At 36.1% G+C, this 20,349-nt stretch overlaps 1 protein-coding gene across 3 annotated transcripts in view; it reads left to right on the forward strand.

Annotated features, from left to right (window-relative positions):
* The window catches only part of RALGPS2 (Ral GEF with PH domain and SH3 binding motif 2), a 157,570-nt gene that overhangs the window by 25,861 nt on the left and 111,360 nt on the right, over nucleotides 1-20,349 (forward strand). For all 3 annotated transcript variants that reach the window (XR_013449853.1, XM_036120919.2, XM_036120922.2), the window contains exons 2-4: nucleotides 13,369-13,512; nucleotides 18,954-19,058; nucleotides 20,255-20,305. Coding sequence is in view for 2 of the 3 variants with exons in the window: in XM_036120919.2 (XP_035976812.1) it covers nucleotides 13,456-13,512; nucleotides 18,954-19,058; nucleotides 20,255-20,305 (213 nt within the window). In the remaining variant the exon portion in view is untranslated. The remainder of the gene's footprint in view (nucleotides 1-13,368; nucleotides 13,513-18,953; nucleotides 19,059-20,254; nucleotides 20,306-20,349) is intronic.

A 20,349-nucleotide genomic window follows, 5' to 3' on the forward strand; every position in this document is an offset into this window, starting at 1 on the left:
GTACGTGATGCTTTTTTGGCTGGTGACTGATAGAATGGATCTCTGTCTTTCACACATTAACACTTCTGTTTTTCGCTATTCTGTGAATGACTTGACGAGTGTATGACATACGATGATTTGTAATTTTGCTGAGCACAGATGTGTTACTAGTCCATCACACTGTTGTCGAAAACCGACCTCTGTGCTTCAGAGCCAAAATATAATACGAAGGCAGAGTTTGGGATAAAGAGGAACCATAGCTTTATTGCTTTGCCGGGCAAAGGAGGTTGCAGCAGGCTAAGGCCTTCAAAACTGCAAGCCCACCTGGAGGAAGGGGCTGGGGGGGTTTATAGGGAAATACAGGATCTAGCCGGTTTTGACAGGAGCTGTGTACATGCTGCCGGCCTAGTTGTTCATGTTTTCAGGGTAGTACTGGGTTCCGGGAAACAAAAGGCTAAGAAGGGAGGAGGGGAAGTTTTCCAAAGAGAGGAAAAAGATTACTTAGTTTAAAATTGAGCCTCCATGCTGAAGCATGACTGCAGCCATTTTGATTTTTGTTCACCTTTATGCTTTTAAATGGTTTCAAGCAAGTAGGCACGTCTCTATGGCATTGGTTATGCTCTACTTTTTTGTTTGGTAACTTTTGTTGCCAGTACTGTTTATGCTGCCCAAGCCAACTCCTAGTGCTGGTGACCAAAGGGAAGCAAAAAGCAATAGGTCTAGGAAGAGGAATTTTGGATAGAGTAAAATGTAAGATTCTGTGGTGGCTTAAATTAATGGTGTAAATCAGTCTACTTTGCAATTTGTATGGCAGTGTAATAAGTATAAATTATTTCACTATTTTTAGATTCATTAAAAGGCTTGTAGGAGTAAAAAAAAATTAGTTATACTTAAATGTGTTATATGCCATAGTAGTAGTTTCAAATTTGGGGCTTTTTCAAGATGTTCTGGCACAAATTCCTCATAAACATCGAGGTTCTGTTGTACTTGAAGTCATCACATCGGTATCTGTTTGCTGAGACTTCTGAATTCAGTAGGAATGACTAATATGGTCTCTGTGTGTGTGCAATGTAAATCTTTCCTTCTGAATGAAACTTCTCAGATCATATAAATTAGTAGTCCATTTATAAGGACTCTGCCTTTTTATTGCCTACAGGATAAAGTCCAGGCTTTTCTTTTTGCTGTCACAAACATTGCCCTTTATACCTACTTCTCCAGACTCAGTTCCTGAAGGTTCTCATCTCTTTTACATTTTGCCCTTTTAATTATACTGTGCTTAACGATTGGCAGTTCCCTAAATGCCAGTGACAAAGGATTTCACCATTCCTAGCCTTTGTACATCCTATTTCCTGTGTTTTCTTGCTCACCTAATGAACTTCTTTTAGAAGTGAAGATGGAGAGAAATTAGATGTTTCGCCCTCTGCCACCCCCAGGTTTTCACAGTATTTAGACATTCAATTAGGGGTTGGTTAGGGGGCGGGTAATTTGCTATTGTAGAAAGTGCTGAGGATTAGCAAACAGAAGACTTGCATTTAAGACCTACCTCTGTGATTAACTGATTTTATGTGAGCTTGGCCAGGTCATAGAACCTCCCATGAGATTGTTGTCTTCTGTAAAATCAGGGAATTGGAATAAAACCATGAGTAAGCAGACTTGCTTTTTTCCCCACTCTTCCTTTTCTTTGTCTTTACTTTGATTTTTCTTCCCTCCCCTTCTTTCCTTCTTGCACATTTGAAGAATACAACAGTTTCTATCACTTGATAGTAAATTACCACAGCCATGATTTTTGAAGCGTGGGGGTAGGGCCTGCCCTGGGAGTAAAATAAGGGAAGACCTGAGGATTTGAAATGTACCCTAAGTTGGGATCTCCAAAGTACTTTCTTCCTCTTAAATAATATTCATCTGTATTATTCTTTGTATTAATAACACGAGACAAAAATATTTGTGGATATATGTAGCTTAATTTTAAAAGGCTGTTTATGAGACCATTTTGGCTCTGAAATCAAAAGTGACAACTAACGCCATCTGTTGGTGGGAAGAGTTGTACTTTTTATTGGATGTGTAGCTTAAGTTTCTATGAAATTTTGCCAATTACAGTAGGGTTCCCCCCACCTTCTATTTTGAAATAATTTCAAACTGTCAGTTATAAATGTAGGTAAAAGTCACAAAGTCACCAGTTTTTTTTTTCACATTTTTCCCCATTTGCTTTATCATTTACTCATTTCTCTCATATACATATACATACTGTTTTCCCGAAATATTTGAAATTAGTTTGCATACCTCATACCCCTTTACTTCTAAATATTTCAGTTGTATTTCTTAAGAACAAAATTATTCTTTTATGTAACCACAGTTATCAAATTTGGGAAACTGGTACAGTACTTTATAGTTTAAATATTCCAATTTTGTGACTTGTTCGGATATTTTAGAGTATTTACTGCCTTCCAGTACAGGCTCTTTAGTTGTCATGTCTCTTGAGTTTCCTTTAGTTTTTAATGGTTCCTCATCCTTTCTTTGTGCTTCATGAAACACTGAGATTTTTAAAAGAATGAATTCATAGAATGTTCCTCAGTTTATTTTTGTCCATTTCCTCGAGATTAGATTCAGGTTATGCATCCCCGGCTCAACTACTCATAAGTGCTGGGCCTTCCCAGAATATCATGACAGAGCCACATGATGTCATTCTGTTCCTCCGTGGCGATGGTAATTCTGATCCACACACTCAAGGTGTTGTCCTGTTTCTTCACACAGTGTAGCTACTTATTTTCCTCTTGTAACTGATAAGCAATCTGTAGGAAGACACTGTTTTGTTTTTTACTCTTTTGTAATGAAAATAATGTCTCTGTAGAAATTTTAAAATATACAGATAAGCCAAAGTTAGGGAAAAATTGACTTGGAAACCTGGAGATAGCTACATTGTAGTGCCTGTTGATGTAATCTCTGATCTACACTAAAATAATGACAACAACAGCCAGAAGGATTATACTTTAAATACTGTTTGGTAAATTGCTTTACTCATTTAGCAGTATGCTGTTAATATTTTCCCATGTGTCAGTGAGTTTTCTTTTGTGATATTTTAGTGACTGCATGGTGTTGCACTGTGTATAATCCTTTGCCTATGGATCATTCTGTGATGTTCAGCTTAGCCTTACATTTCAGGTAGAAGAATCTCTTAGGTGTCCAGGCTATTTAATTTCTCCTCTTTCTAGGCTCTTTCTTTTTTCTTACAGCTTAAGGGAAGCAGTGCTGTACTGTTAGCTCACGTGAAGTTTTCACTCCGACCATGGAGTCCTTGACTGACTGTGCTATCTGTTCCACAGTTTGATGCTACCGCACTCTCAGTTCCTCTCTGACCATTTCTGGGCCTGTAGTGGCAAACTTTTGCCAAATATGTAAAGCTCTTTCTGATTCAGTTGAATTGTTTTCATGCTTTAATTGTTAATATTGTATAGTATGTTGGGTTTTTTGTTTTATTTCAAATATGTGGTATTATGAGTTAAACGGACTTTTATGGGCTAGTCTTCTGAGCAGAGCATCTGGCAAAATGTACACACACCCACCCAAACCAAAAAGATACAAAACAGAAACATTTGGAGCACAGTTTAACTTCTTGCCTGCAACTTTCTTTCTGTTATCTGAATTCTAGTTTACCTATGTTTATATTTTGGGACAGGTTGGGTGGGAGATCTCAGAGCTCTTATGTATTAGAATCACTTGGCAAATCATCTTAAGTGAACTTCTCTGCTGGAGATAGAGCAGAACCTTTAAAGGCATTACTTAAGACTTCCCCTTTTAATGTTCAGTCATTTGAAAATCTCTCATCAAGTATTTAGTTTTGGGCCAGTTAGATACATGGAAATAGAAGCTTTCTGCGTAGATACGGGCCAGTTAGTAAATGGATCATTCCATTACTTCTGCACTTCAGTACAAATGCAACAGAATCACATCTGAAAGGCTTATGTGTAGAGTCTCTTTATTGACTTAAGGTAAAACCATTTTAATCCTAGTGTATTCTTCAAAGTAGCTTCATTATTTTTAAGCCTTTCTTTACATTTTTGGGAAATAATAGCTGCTATTATATAGATGGTGGGGTACATTTTACATGGGTCAGTTACTTTTCATTGCCCATTATTAATGTATGCACTCTACTTCAGGTAGGGTAGTAAAGTGGCATTGTGATAGGTGAAACAATTTTCTGCTATCCTTATCTTTTTCCTTTTAATTTAAGATCTAAGTTTAGTTTGTTTTGAAAATAATCTTTCTTCAGGGGCACCTGGGTGGCTCAGTCGTTAAGCGTCTGCCTTCGGCTCAGGTCATGATCCCAGGGTCCTGGGATCGAGCCCCGCATCGGGCTCCCTGCTCCGCGGGAAGCCTGCTTCTCCCTCTCCCACTCCCCCTGCTTGTGTTCCCTCTCTTGCTGTGTCTCTCTCTGTCAAATAAATAAATAAAATCTTTAAAAAAAAAAAAAAAAAAGAAAAGAAAATAATCTTTCTTCAGATTCTCATGCACATCTTGAGTATGTACCCAAAATATTTAGAAATAAAATATATACCTGGAAAAAATATAAAGGTGTTCACTTATCAAATTTAAGTAATCTAGCACGTAGTCTTGCTGGGAAACAATTAATTTAGTTCTTTTGACATGAGACATCTAAATGTGTGGATTAATTTAGACATTATCAATTTTTTTTTCTTTTGCAATGTGGGTGGTGTGAAATTGCTAAACCTGTCATTGTGGTTGGCTTACAGTGATTGAAGTTTCTCCAGAATTTGTCTTTTTTTCTTAACAGTTTGGTGTGTTCTTCTTATCCATATGAATTACTGTCATTTAAAAAAATGCTTGCTACCCTTTGATTAAGAATGAATTGTAGCTTAGAATTTTTTTTACTACTTATTCTATAATACTGGGGATAGATGGAATAATTTCAAGTTGTGTGCTTTTGAATAAATTTATAAAATAATTTAGAACATTTACATTTAATCTACACTTACAAATTAGTCTCTTAAGAGACCCCTCATCGTTAAATTCAGTGGCCTAGTATTGGCAACATATTTGTGTATTTTTTTGTGCTGAGAGATATTATTAGTTAACGTGTTTACACATTTAGAACTTCTTTCTAAGAAATGAATATTTTTTAAGTAAAAATGTTTTTAATCATTTAGTAAATTTCTTTTCCAGTGTCCTTACGTCTTTTAAAATGCTTCATTTAGAGGAACACTTTACTCTTTCTAATCCATTGATTTATATTGTAATTTTCACATGCTTCTGGAATTTACAAGTAGAAGAATGGCTCTTAAAGGTGTGCCTCCTCCTCTCCATTTTTTTCTTTTTTAAGCCACATCACTGATAGGTGGACTTGGAGCCTCTGCTTAAATATTAGCAAAGTTCCTTACAGCCGGCTGATAGTGCCTAGACCAGAATTTGAACCCAGGGCTTTCTGACTCCAAAGTCTTTGTTCTTTCCATTATACTGTACTATTTCTACATGCATGGAGTTTTTCCTATGATTTCTTTTAATTCTTAGAAAATCTCTCTGGGGTATATTTTGTCATCCCTTATTTATAAATGAAAAAAATAAAATTCAGAGATTAAATAACCCAGCATAATACACCTGGTTAAAGTCCAAGAATTAGTATTCCCTATCTCATGATTTTACCACTGACCTGCTTTCTTTGCTCCTTGGTCTGGAGTGGGGGGAGGGGAGTTATAGGGGGCGTTGTTCATGAATTGACATGAATTCCATTAATTTTTTGTTAATATCTAACTGAGATTGCCATTTCCACAGCACCAGGAATTCTGGTGCTGGTAAGATGGTAAGATGAAGGTGACTGATGTGAAGGGGATACCATGTGACCATGGGAGACTTTGTACAACAGAAGACTAGAAGAGGGTCCTGGAGAGCAGAGATTGGAGAAGCTTGGATAGGAAAGGGGCCTGCACACCCACTTTAGATACTTTGCTGTTTTTGGCAAAAGGTGAAAGAGTGTTGTTTACTACTCACCTTCCCTAAGACCCAGTGGCATACCTCTGGCATATACAACCTTGAAATAAAGTGGTTTTAGTTTTCTAAGCTCAGTTCCCTACTTAGAAACCTTTCATGATTCCTAGTGTCTGTCCCTTCCAATCAAAATTCCCCCATTTGATAGTTGAGACCCTCCACAGTCTGGTCCTGTCACTTCTTCGAACCTTTCCAGAGTTCAGCACAAAGGTTCTGCTAAGCCAGCAGGCCAACACTCCACACTGTACCTCCTCTCTGGGCCATCTTCACTTTTAAATTTGTGCCCTCGTTTATGGTGTTCTTACTTCTCCTTTCTTCCGCCCCTTCAACTTTTCTTTCTTTATAAACTTAAACATCATTTCATCCTGTAGAAATCATGTGACTCTTGAAGCTGAATAGAAGTATAACAGATAGTAGTATTCTGATTATTTCATTTCCTGCTCTTTCCCCCCTCTAGCCATAATGAACTTGCTCAGAGTTAGGACCAACCTTTTAGTTTCCCTTATCTGTTTCCCTCCTTCCCTCATTTTGTTTCCCTCTTCCTTCTCCCCTCCACCTTTCCTTTCTCTCTTCCACACCCTCCTTCTCTGTCCTGTTTTTTTTTTCTATCAATTTATCAGTTCATCTCTCTTTTCTGTCTTGTTTTTCTCTCCATCTGTCCTCCCTTTTTTCCTCCTTCCAGCTGTCTGTCCCTACAGTGTAAGCTTGGGCAAATTACCTATCCTCTCATCTCTAAAAATGGGGTATAATAGGGTTGTTTCGATGATTGAGTGAATTTTTAATGAAAAGTACTCAGAGCAGGCCTGTGAGGTAATAAGCAGTCCTGGATGTTATGTTTTGTTTGTGATTATTGTACCGATTTGTGTATTCCAGTATAAAACAAATGATAGTATATGCTGTAAAAGGAGAAATACTTCTCCTTTATATGCATAAAAGTAGATAATCATTTTTAAAAGTAGCTATAGAAATTAGTTTTGAACTTTTAAATACTTTGTGATTTAAATACTCATGATTAAGATAATTATTTCTACTTTGAGACAAATTAGTTTTTCATGTATTACATTTTTAATTGCTTGCCATATGGACTAATTTTGTGGTAAATTCTTTGTCTAAAAGTGTCTTTGCCTACTCTTGAATGAGAATTTAGCTGGGTATGGAATTCTAGGTTGACAGTTATTTTCTTTTAGCACTTTGAAGATATTTTCTTTTCTTCTGTGTGCATTATTTTTGTTGAGAAGCTTTCCATATAATTTTGTTCCTATGTAAGTAAAGTGCCTTATTCCACTTGCTTTTAAAACAGATATTCTCCAATTTAAAGTGATGTATATAGACTATGACTTTTTTAATTTTTCCTGTTCAAGGCTTGTGATTCCTGAATATGAAGAGTTATGTCTTTCACATGTTCTGGGAACTTCCCAGCCTTTATCTCTTTAAATATTGCCTTTCTTTATCTCTCTTCCTCTAGAACTTCTCTTAGACTGTGTTAGATCTTATTCTGTTTTCCATTTCTCTTGATCTCTACACATTGTATCAACAACTCTTTGTACAGAATTTTTGCATAATTTCCTTTCTCTCTTCTACTTCACAAATTCTCTTCAGTTGTGTTTAATCTGATGCTTAATTCTCCAGTGACTAAATTTTTCTTTTTTTAAAAAATACTTTTTTTTGGTTTTCTAACAATTGTTTGTCTTGCATTTTTTTTTTTTTTTTTAAGATTTTATTTATTTGCCAGAGAGAGAGGGAGAGAGAGAAAGAGCACAAGCAGGGGGAGTGGCAGGTAGAGGGAGAAGCAGGCTCTGCTGAGCAAGGAGCCTGATGCAGGGATTTGATCCCAGGACCCTGGGATCATGACCTGAGCCAAAGGCAGGTGCTTAACCAGCTGAGCCACTCAGGCGTCCCCATCTTGCATTCTTCATAACAGCTCATTATGTTTTCAGTTTTTTATTTTAATCTTTCCTGTTTTATAGCCTTTATCAGATAGGTGTTCATCTAAAGTTCTCAAAAGGTAATCCTAATAATTGTTGCATTTCCTGCTTTAGTTATAGTGTGTTGTTATAGAGTTGGTAAATTTTTATTTTGAGCTTCCTAGTGGGGATTTATTTGTGGGAATCCCATGTTGCCTTTTTGTTCCCTCCATCTGCCTTGGGTTCCAGGAGTCTCTGGCTTGTGAACACATTTTTGTGGATTTCTTGTCTTAAGGGTCTTGAACCATGCTGATAGTATAAATTCACATTCTGTATCTGCTGGAGTATGTCTAGGATTACAGGTTTTCATTTTGTAGACAAATTTGTGGTCACTCTCCTTTAGCCTTAATGTTCAGGCCAAGACAGGTAAGTTTCCTTATCTTATACCAGTATGTATTCATTTTTTCTTTCTTTCCCTTTCTTTCTTTCCCTTTCTTTCTTTCTTTCTTTCTCTCTTTCTTTCCCTTCCTTCCTTTCCTTCCTTCCTCCTTTCTTTCCTCCCCTCCCCTCCCCTCCCCTCCTACATTGATGGGGTAGACCATCAATCTGTCTGGCCTTATTCTAGGTAAGGGTGGGGTGGGGAGGAGAGTGTGTGTCTCAATTCTGTTTTCATCTCTTCGTTGCCTGTTCTAGCCAACTGGTATCAAAATTGAACCTACAATTCCTAAATTTTTTTTGTAAAAGATTTTATTTATTTATTTGAGAGAGAGCGAGAGCGAGAGCTCACAAGCAGGGGGGGAGGGGCAGAGGGAAAGGGAGAAGCAGACTCCCTGTGAACAGGGAGCCCCAAGGTGGGGCTCTGAGATCCTGACCTGAGCGGAAGATCCCAGGACCCTGAGACCAAGACCTGAGCCAAAGGCAGACACTTAACCCACTGAGCCACCCAGGCACCCAAGATTTTTATATTATTTATCAGCCGTATTGCTGGAAGCAGAAAAACTCATCATATTCTTTTAAATGTGTGTAGTATTGTATGTATTGATTATTTGATTGCCATTCACCCTATACTTTAATTGGGCATTTATATAATGTTGTCCTGTGTCATTCACTCTTTTAACAGATACTTACTAAGTAGGTAATTGAGATCAAGTATTGTGTTCATGTGCCTGAATGAAAAGATAAAAAATAATGGCTTTTTTGTCATGTTTTGTTTTAAATATGGGTCTTTAATATCAATGAACTCTTAACGCATTAGGGAGAAATACATAAATAAATCAGTGCAAAAAGTTGGCATTAGAATTTTGACAAAAGAGCAGTGGAAGCACAGAGGCGGGAGGCTGATGATCTCTCTCCAGGAGGCATTGGGGGACTCATATAACCCTGGGTGTACATCAGAACCTTTTTCTTTTTAATTTCTTTTGTAATAACTTGAACTTTGAAGGGTGGTAAATAGTAAAGATAATCTTGCTTACTGTTACACTAGAAATGGTTTTAAGAGGCAACCATGTTTTTAATAAACTTTTGCTAGAATAGCTCAATATCAGTTATGTCAAAAACAAAATCTTTTTTCTTTGTTACTCCAGAGCATTTTGATGGCTTTAATTATTGAAACAAAGTACTGGGGAATTGGGACTGAGTTCTAATTTTCTTAGATTAAAAAAAATAAAGAAGGCAGTGGAAGTTTAGCTGTCACAAATGCTGCAAGTGAGCTTGCCTTAATGCTATGATACACAGGCTGTTTTTTTTTTTTTTTTTGGAGAGAGAGAGCAAGTGTGAAAGCATTAAGGGCGGGGGGGGGGGGGCAGAGGGAGAGGGAGCAGCGGACTCCCCGCTGAGCAGGGAGCCTGATGCAGGGCTGGGGCCCAGGACTCCAGGATCATGACCTGAGCTGAAGGCAGCTGCTTAACCGACTGAGCCACCCAGGCGTCCCCAGGCTGTTTAAATCTTTGTGCCTTTCATGAGTGTCATGTAAAATATGTCTGTAATACTTCTTTAAAAATAAATATTAAAGGAGAGCAAGCTCTGTAATAAGTTTTAAATATTGAACTGCAATTACGATGTTTTAATTTTACCCTATTTTTTCTCATGAAAGTTACAAGAACATTATTAATAAGAAAGTGTAGTTTCTGTTGTTGAACCTGTCGCTTCTATTTTCATCTTTCTTATAGTTGTCCATTTGAATTTCTTAATGTGGTTGTATATAAGGGCATTAAAATGGTTCTCACTATTGTAACTAGTGCTTGATTGAATAGCTGTATCTATATAGTTTTTTCTCTTTCTCCAGAGTTTTCATAAGATGAATTTCTAGGACTGAGATTTTAAGCCAAAGTGTATGAGCATGTCAATTCTGTATTGTCTGAATGTTTCCAAAGAAATTGCTCTAATTAATTGCATTTCACTACCATTTACCTTGTGGTTGCTTAACTCTTTTAGAGTATGTTTTATAAAACTATTAAATTTCTTTAGCATAATATTCCTAATGATGATAGCTAACTTATTTTAGAAAAGAATATGTAACTGCTACTGTGAAATGAGATTGAGAAGTTGACACTTTAATCCTTTGTTCATTTGGTTAAAAAGTACTGGTTTCTGGTGTGACTCTCACTGAGAAGGTGAGGTGTTTAGGAGACTGAATATACCTGCAGTTTAATAATCTAGTTCAGTGACCTCAAGCAAGGAACTAAATCTACACGTTTCAGATTTCCTGTTTGGGGATTATATTGCTTGGAAAGAAGCAATATCCTTGTTTTTGGATTATAATTGCTTGGAAAGAAGTAATATGCTTGTTTGGGGTTTAAAACCAAAAGAGATTAACTATCTTTAGAAGTTTTAGAAGAGAATAAGTAGGAAATAATGAATTTAATTAAGAAAAGAGCTGTTGTGATATTGGTAATTGTGAATGATTGTGCCATTCATAACACTAGGAAAAGCGTGTATTTGTCTTGTTTAATTTGAACTTTCCTGTGTGCAAAGCACAGGAAGGTCCTGAAATACATACTAAAAAAATAAACCCATTTTTGTCTCTAAGGACTTAGTGTTTTTATGGTATCATATGAAGTTTTGTTGTTCTTCAGCAGTATTAAATACTATTGACATGTAGTACATTTATAAATAGTTTTGAATATGATTTTCTTTAAGGTATGCTTTGCTGTAATTGTGTTTTTTTTTTTTTACATGTAATGGATTTCAATATAATCTTAATATTTATGGAATATTTGGCATTTTAATTAAAACTAGGCAGAGAAAACTTTATTCTTTACTTAATAGTTTAAAATGTGTAATGTCTTACAGTTTAAAAATGTGTAATTCTTCTTTTTAAAAGATTTTATTTATTTATTTATTTATTTATTTGAGAGAGAGAATGAGAGAGAGAGAGCATGAGAGGGGGGAGGGTCAGAGGGAGAAGCAGACTCCCTGCTGAGCAGGGAGCCCAATGTGGGACTTGATCCCGGGACTCTAGGATCATGACCTGAGCGGAAGGCGGTCGCTTAACCAACTGAGCCACCCACACGCCCCTAAAAATGTGTAATTCTTATTCCTGGTCTGTGTTATCTCATTTTCAGTAAATAATAGTAAAAAAAACAAAAACAAAAAAAAAACAAACATGTTTTTGAAGAGTAGATTAAGAATACATTTCCTTTAACAATTTAATTAAAATCATTTTCTTAACACTAGGGGGCACTCTTGACCTATGGATTCATATCTAAATCAATCACTATGCATAGACTGGAATGAAATGAAATTATTTGAAAACATGTCATTGCTGAGTGTTGACTTCAGAGGGAATTTGGATTATCAAGCTCATTTTATATAGCAATGTAAATATAGGTTGATCCTTAATAGTGTCATAAGGATAATGAAGCTTATAAAATGAAATGCTGTAGATTAGAGGAAATTAAAGTATTTCAGTGCTCTGTTCACTTTTGCATTGATTTTCTAAATGGGTTCTAAATGGTTTTAAAAACCCATTATTTCTAATATCTTTCTCGTTAAAAAAAGAGTATATCACCATGTTTTGCTCTTAGCAGGTACTTAGAGTATATCTGACGAAATGAAGATTAATTTAAGATGTGACTAAAGGTTGCTATCATTAGTAATAATTTTTAAGCATTTGAAAACCAGCAACATGTTTTGCTACATTCAGGAAACATTTTTGGCGTTTTCATTCACTGTATTTGCAATTAGGATTTTCGAGACACCCACCAACATGTATTTTGCCAGATGTGTACTAAGGTTTTTGTCATCTTTAATTCAAAGACTCAATGGAATTTAAGCTTTGTGTGGATTAATTAAGTAGACAAAATCTGCATCATTGTAATTGCACCCTTACCATGTGTCAGCACTGTTTTATGGGCTTTGTATGTATTCATTTCTCCTCACCACAATTCTGTGAGGTAAGTACTTACTCTTACCTTTAAAATAGGTAAGGACACTGAGCCCAGAAAAGTTAACTGTTTGCTGGTTTCAAACTTAGGCAGTCTTGTTCTAGAGTCTGCTTCTAAATCAATGTCTGTATTGCTTCTCCAGAGAGAGGAAACTTAGCATCAAGAGAATTACTATTGCTATTTCAGACTCAGTTTTTAAAGCTGGTATAACTTACCATTTCTCTTATGCACAAGGCTTATTGAAATTAAAAGTTGGAAAGGGGCCCTGAGTCCCTTTGCTGCTGTCATTTTACAGAGAGGAAGAAATTCCATCCTAGAAGGGTGAAGTTACAACATAGCGCATACAACAAGTTATTTGTGGAGCGGGATGGAAAACATAAGTAAATATTCTTACTTACAGTATAGTGGAAAGAAATGTGTTGTTGTGGAAATAATATTTGACTAGAATTTCGGATGGCTTCAGTTTTATTCTTGGCTCTTCATTTACCGGCAGAGGCTCTGTTTCCTTGTGTTATGTGAGTATAAAAAATGTCCTCCTCAATTTAGTCTTATTGGCAGTTGTGAAGATCAGTGACATAATGATTGAAGATATTCAATAAACTTTAACCCTGTACAAATGAACATACTATGGTCTCTGTATGACATATTCCATAATATTTTATTTTCAATTATTTGTGGTATCTTTGTAAACCAGTTTATCAGCAATGGTAAACTTACTCAGTATTGTTGCTTTATAGATCTCTACAAGATTTCTTGAGTTATGCCATGTATTACTTTGCCACATGTTGTTTTACACTATTTACTTAAAACTAAAAAAATGTTTTTGAATTTTTCTTACAATAAGTGAAAAATTATACTTAACGCTTTACTGATGAACATAGCACTAACATGTTTTGAGCAGTAACATGTTTTGAGCCCATTTGGTGTTTCTGACTATTTGAAAAGAGCGTACAAGATCGTCCTCCAGCTGGATTTAGTCACTTAGCTGAAATAAAAAATACAGTTCAGTAGTTTTTTATTTCTTGGCATGGTGATAGGCATGGAATTGTTTTTTAAACTTTCCATAAGACATAGATTTAAAATTTTCTGTGTATTTTTTACAGGACTAATAATGTATTTGTGGCCTTGGACGTGAAGCCGTCAGTCTTCTGTTGCTGTTAACAGCGTCAAGGACTGATGTTGTGGGAAGCATGGACCTAATGAACGGGCAGGCAAGCAGTGTTAATATTGCTGCTCCTGCTTCCGAGGTAAGGTTAGCTGTAGAGTCTCTTAATCTGACATTCTAATTTTTCAAACATTATGGTTGGTCACAGATTTAAATCAGAACTTGAGAAGAAGAGCTACAAATCTTTTAGTTTAAAAAAAGCTTTTAATTGTGCCATTCACATGTTTATTCTACATCTTAGAAACAATCCTTATCCACTTAAGATACTTGACAAATAATGATTACTTAAGAGTTTTTCTTGAGTTTAGTTTTAAAGGGTACATAGAATGTCTTTCTAGGGTATTTTTATATTGCATGAACCTTGAGGACAGTAGTAGAAGTGAGAATAAAAGAATCTTTTATTTAGAATCACATAATTTTGACACCATCTAGATCCCTTGATTCCAGGCCTGTTGAAAGAGTCAAAAATCATTACGCTGAAATGTTGGAAGGGATGTGGCTTAGAGTGTAAAGATGGAGGTGAAGACCAAGCTAGGTGCCCATCTCTCCCAAGTTGTGTGCTGTGCTCTTATTTGTGCTTCATGTTTTTTCTTTTTTGCTTTGTCTTTAAATCCAGGGTACTTGCCTGCTTTCCTTAATAACTTTACATCTAGCTCCTATATTTCTCCTTTATTTTTCTCTTACTATAGAGGATGAGAGTAATGTCTATGACCTTTTACCTCCTTGGCCTCAAAGTTCGTTAATAACTTCAACTCCAGCCAGTTACTTAGGCCTTGCTATCAATAAAAATAGTCTAAGTCTGTGGTTTTGATGATTCTTCTTATGCTGATGATTTCTGTATTTCTATCTCTAGCTTCCCTCATACATTTTTATTAAGCATTTCTGATGGACCAGACATTTTATGTATAATATGAACAAAATCAAGTTACTCATTATTATTCTGCTGTGCAACCTGTAAAGAAAATAGCGCAACCCCTTTCTCTGACTTCTGTTAGTAGCATCACCATTTCCCATCGCTGTCTATCTCAGCACTGTTTCCCTCGCCATCTGAGCTTAATCTCTAGATTTCCCCTTTGTGCACCATAGTCATTTTTCTAATCTCAGCAGGGAGAGTGCACTAGCAGAACAGAAGTTACAGTCTTCTGTAATGTCATCATGGAAGTGACAGCCCATTCTCTTTGCCATGTTCTGTTGGTTAGAAACAGGTCACAATCCTGCCCACACCCAAGTGGAGGGAATCACACAGGTTGTGAGTGCCAGGAGAGGGAGACCGTCGGTCGGTAGACGTCTGAGAGCCCGTCCAGCAAACCTCATCGCTAGGATCCGGTCCTTTTCTCCTTATTTCTACCAGCACCATCAGAGTTTGGTCATTATTTCTTGTTTACATTATTGCAGCAGGCCTTTAGTTTGATCTTGTACTTCTATTCTCTGCTGGCTTTGGTCCGTTGGACTGTAATTCAATTTTAATATTCTTAAAATACAGCTCTTAAGCTTTATTGTATCCCCAAATTGTCCATGGTTCTCCATTGCCTACTAATGAAATACCAATGGCCCTAAACCTTTTATTCAAGACTTTCTCGTCAAAGTGACTTTACATTTTCTTTTTAATAGATTTAACTCCCACTAATTATTGACTTGAAATTGCATTCTAATGAAAGAGTACTGTATCTTGCTGATGTTTGTATAAACCGTTGTTTTCTCCTACTTCTGTTACAGTTTTGTCTGTATCAGTTTTTCCACATGGCATTTCTCTTCCCACTCCAGTGTACCCCTCCCTCTCTGCACAAAAAAAGACATTTTTGGCTGTCTTTCAAACCTATTTCAAATGCTATACTTTCAGCAGAGTCTTTTCCTGATCCCCTAAACAGATAGCTTTTGTATTTTGAAACTATCATTTAAAAAAAACCCCACTTTTAGAATAATTTTTTCCATAAATTTATACATCGCTTATCTTTCTCCTTGAGACAACGATTATATTACATGTTTATATATATGTTTATATTATGTTTATGTTTACTTGGTATTTTTATAACCATATTTTTTGGATATGTTAAATGTATGTGTGTGTGTGCGTGTATGTATATATATGTGTGTGTGTGTGTGTGTGTGTGTATGTATGATATTTATAACTATATATCCTGAGACATTTGGTTTAGTATTACAGGAAACAGTGTATAATTACTTGTTAAATAAAATAGATCATTTTACTTGTGTAAAAAAATCTGTTGACTCTCCTAAGAAAGTGAATGAACTAACATCAGGCCTCAGAGTAGTGTAATTTAGTATTTGGTAAGTGGAAAAAGGCTATCTTTTAAATTGTTCTACACTGTGGCAAGAAAGTAAAATTAAAAATACATATTTTTCACCTTCTCTTAAAATACGGATCTATTAACATACCAAAATGCAAATGTCCCATAAATCTGATAAGCTTACAAATTGGACAAAATACTTGATCTGGGTGATTGACTTCCCTGTCTTAGTACCTTAATATTTAACCTGTACTAGAAGCTCCTGAGATCAGAAGAGCTGCAGTGAATTTTTTTTTTCAGATATTTAGAAGTGTCAGTGGGTTTTAGTCTCGAATAAAGAATTACTACTATTCCCTTAGTGGACATTATGCTTAAGTACTGTGTAGCTTATCAGTACCAACTTATTTATTGGTATTGGGGAAGCGGATAGAAGCATCTTGCTCATAATTCCTTAAGCCTCTCCTAATGACTTGTAAGAAGGAAAAAAGGAAAGTGATTACTTGTTTTGATAAGTAATAAAATTGCCATTATGATTTGCTAATTTGCCTTGAATGAGTTAAAAACTTGGAGAAAGTTATATTTAAAATTAATATCTTTACTTGATAGAATGTATTTAGTTATTTGGTCAGTAACTGATGTCTGTTTGAATGTTTAACATCATGAATAAATTTCTAAATTAGTCTTGGGATATAAAATAATATCGTTGACATAAGCTAGTCATAATTACAGAGAATAACACATGAAATAAAATACTATGTATAAAATCTGATTACGGGACTTTGGTTTCTGCTCAGATATATAAAGAGGTTGGAATTCATCACTCCTGCCTTCATAACATGAAAAAAACTGAAAAACTGAAAATCAGTAACTCTTCTTAGCTCTATCAGAAAATTGATGTCACAGAGCAAACTGACAGTGATGACCCAAAAACTGGAGAGAGAGACAAGTAAAGAATTAGTTTACCACGAGCAGAAATCACTGAAGCCAGAAATGGGTAGCAAAACTTAAGCTATAGTTGAGAAATTGCTGGAGACTATGTGTGGACTCTTGGGAGCCCACTCTTAGGTTCCCCCAACCCCCACTTTTGTGTTTTACCTCTAGAAGCTCTACCAGGTTCTCACAGTGAAGATCAGAGAAAAATCTCTTCCTGCTTCTAGCAGGGGGAGGGGAAAATAACCATTTTGAAATGTGCCCAGTGCAGTCTGTTCTCCCCCTGACCTCAAGGGAGACTACTTTACCAGAGCCTAACCTACTTGGTGGACAAGAAGTACCCAACTCCAGCTTCCTTCAGCCTTTCTTTCTCACTTTCTAAGGTATTGGCAGTGGGGTACTGAGAAGTATTTGAGGTCACAGCCCAAGGGCACAGGCCACTAAAAGACCTGACTAGGACTTTCTCCCTGCATACTTTACCACCACATCAACAGGGCCTCTGTATAATAATGAAGGGGTATAGCTGAAAGAACAGCAAGGCACAGATTCTAAGAAGGAGTTTCTAAAGAAACCCAAAGAAGGACACTAGAGGAAATTGAAGACTCAAGACACCTCAAGTACAACAAACAGTAAACACAGCATGACTCTTATTTATTTAGAAGCATATCCTTACACTAAAGGCCTATTTACCTCAGTTCCTATTACCCAATACATTATGTCTGGTTTTCAGCAAATTACAAGGCCTGCTAAAAGGTAAGAAAAATACAGTCTGGAGAGACAAAGCAGGTAATAGACAAAGCCAGAGTCAGATATGGCAAAGATTTTGGAATAATCAGACTCATGATTAATAATGCTAAGGGCTATAATGGAAAGAATGGACAACTTGTAAGAACAGATGGGTGATGTAAGCAGGAATATTGAAATGCCAAGAATCAAAAGAAAATACTAGAAATCAAAAACATTGTGACAAAAATGAATGATCGGCTCACCAGTAGACTGGTGGGCAATAGCCGACAAAAGAATTCATGAGCTTGAAGATATGTCAATAGAAACATCCCAAACTGAAATGCAGAGAGAAAATACAATGAAAAAAAAAAAAAAGGAATAGCATATCCAAGGACTGGGACAATGATAGAAAGTGTAGCATACATGTAATGGAACTACCAGAAGGAGAAGAGAAAGGGGCAGAAGAAATATTTGAAATATAATAATGAAATTTCCCAAATTAATGACAGATCCTTTCCTTTGAAATGATTTTGATATTTAGCTGCGAAAGTGAAAGAAAACATAAAAATGAGGCATAATGACAAGTGCTCAAAACTGATACATCACAGCTGGTAGGCTGACATATACATTATACATTGGTAACTGAAACTTGGGTTAATTTTTTGTGCCATTAACCTTAATCTCCTGCCTCTATTTAATAGAGCATGATCTAAGTGTTCTTACAGTGATGATGCTCTGATTTTAGCCAACTGAGGCAGAATACATTTTTATCTTATGGTGCAGATACAGAAATAGAACAGAAATAAGATTTTCAGAGCCAAAAGCCACCTTTTGTTCTACATGCAGTAACAGCAAATTCGAACTTGAAATAGCGACCTTAAAGCAAAAAACCCTGAAGTTTGTAATATAATAGGAAGAATAGTATCAGTTGTACTATCACAGATGGACATCACTTAACAAATATTGGATTATTTAATGAAGTTCTGAATATTTTCTTACGGTTTAAGTTATGAAAACCGTTTGTCTTTTTCTTTAAAAACATTAGTTTATAAATTATAAATAACAGTATTCTTCTCCCTAACTTCCCTTTACCTCATTTGAGAATCATCAAACTTGTTAAAATCTTTAATTTCTATAAGAAATGGTAGAATGTCAGGATGAGGAAACTGAGACAAGAAAATGACTCAAGAACCTAGAAGCTAGGTTAGATTTTCACTTGCCTGACCCTTTATCTAGTGCTTCTTCAGCTAAGCAGCATCTTGTCCCCCATTTTTCTGCAGTGTTTGTTGACCCACTGTTTTCACTTTCCTCAATGTTTAATGCCAGTTGAGTTTCTAGGGCATCAACTGTGAGACAGTATTAAAATGGCTGCATTTTCGGGCGCCTGGGTGGCTCAGTTGGTTAAGCGACTGCCTTCGGCTCAGGTCATGATCCTGGAGTCCCTGGATCGAGTCCCGCATCGGGCTCCATGCTCGGCGGGGAGCCTGCTTCTCCCTCTGACCCTCCCCCCTCTCATGTGCTCTCTCTCTCTCATTCTCTCTGTCTCAAATAAATAAATAAAATTTTTAAAAAAAAATAAAAATAAAAAAATAAAATGGCTGCATTTTCTATTTAACAGAAAAGTAGCAGTTCCGAATCATTAAGTGACAAAGGTTCTGAACTGAAGAAAAGCTTTGATGCTGTGGTCTTTGATGTTCTTAAGGTTACACCAGAAGAATATGCGGTAAGCTTCCCACCTCCCCTTTCTCCAGTTTCTGCACATAACTTACACGTTGGTGCTGTTGAGCCAAGGCGCAGCAGGAGGAGGTGGTTAAAAACAACTGGGTGCGGGAATTGATGGAGAGAGTAGCAGCACAGCAGTGACGCAAGCAGAGGGGTGAAATGGGGAGGGGAGGAAGAGCTGGGGAGCGGTATAGAGCAGCTTCCTTCCTTACACCTTCAATTTGGCGAATAAGAAGTAGGTACTTACCACGTGAAAGGAATGTAACATCGTGTGTCAGCTCTACTCAAAACAAACAAAAAACACCACATTAGGGGGAAAAAAGTATGAGTACTTACCTTTACGGTAATTGCTTTTGCCTCCTACCTATATCATCTCTCCAAGCCAACCAACTGTGCTTTATTAACCTATGTAAGAAATATTTTTACATTTTTGTAAATTAAAAAACAGAAAAAAGAAATTTGAGGGCATTATTGCTATATCATGAAAGATACCTAGAAAAACTTTTCTTTCTTAACTGACATAAATGTTCATTTAAGTTCTCTTTCTCCTTTAACGTGTTAACAGTTGAACCACTCTTGCATTCCCGGAATAAACGGTTCAGCTATAACATATTATTCTTTGGTATATTATTGGGTCTTGTTTTACAGCTATAGCCTTGAGTGAGACTGGGGTAGGTCCACAGCTATGTGCAGTCCCTACAAGACCAGTGCCCTCAACCCTGAGCTGTGGGGCCAATCCATGTGCAGTCCTTAGATATGAGTTACCACTAGTATAAGTGTCACTATAAATGGGGAAGAAAACTTTTATATTAACATCAGATTTTATATTACTGTTTGGGGAAATAATCACCATAATACTGCTCCATGAACCAGTAGATCTAATTTTTGGTTTTGATTTTGATTTAATGTATGACTGTGTCCAAATTTTTAAAATAATTTTTGTTTTATTTTCTAACTTTACCTCATTTATCTCATAAAAAGGTACGAATCGGCATGAGATAATTTGAAATAATCATATTTAATAATGGTATAAGGGCAAATTTTCATTTTCTGTAATCCATTGTAAAATTGTTACTTTTTCTAGTAAAAATTTGAGTATTCAGTATATTTTAGTATGGAATATAATTTTAATTTGGAGTATATGTCATGTCATAGAATTCCCAAGGAGAAATTCTCATTTTTTACCTTTTATTTCAGGGTCAGATAACACTAATGGATGTTCCAGTATTTAAAGCCATTCAACCAGATGTGAGTAGTTTTAAGAACTTTCCTTTTAAATATACAGAGTGGTC

Source organism: Halichoerus grypus, chromosome 7 (assembly GCF_964656455.1).
Source record: "Halichoerus grypus chromosome 7, mHalGry1.hap1.1, whole genome shotgun sequence".
NCBI classification, from domain to species: Eukaryota; Metazoa; Chordata; class Mammalia; order Carnivora; family Phocidae; genus Halichoerus; species Halichoerus grypus.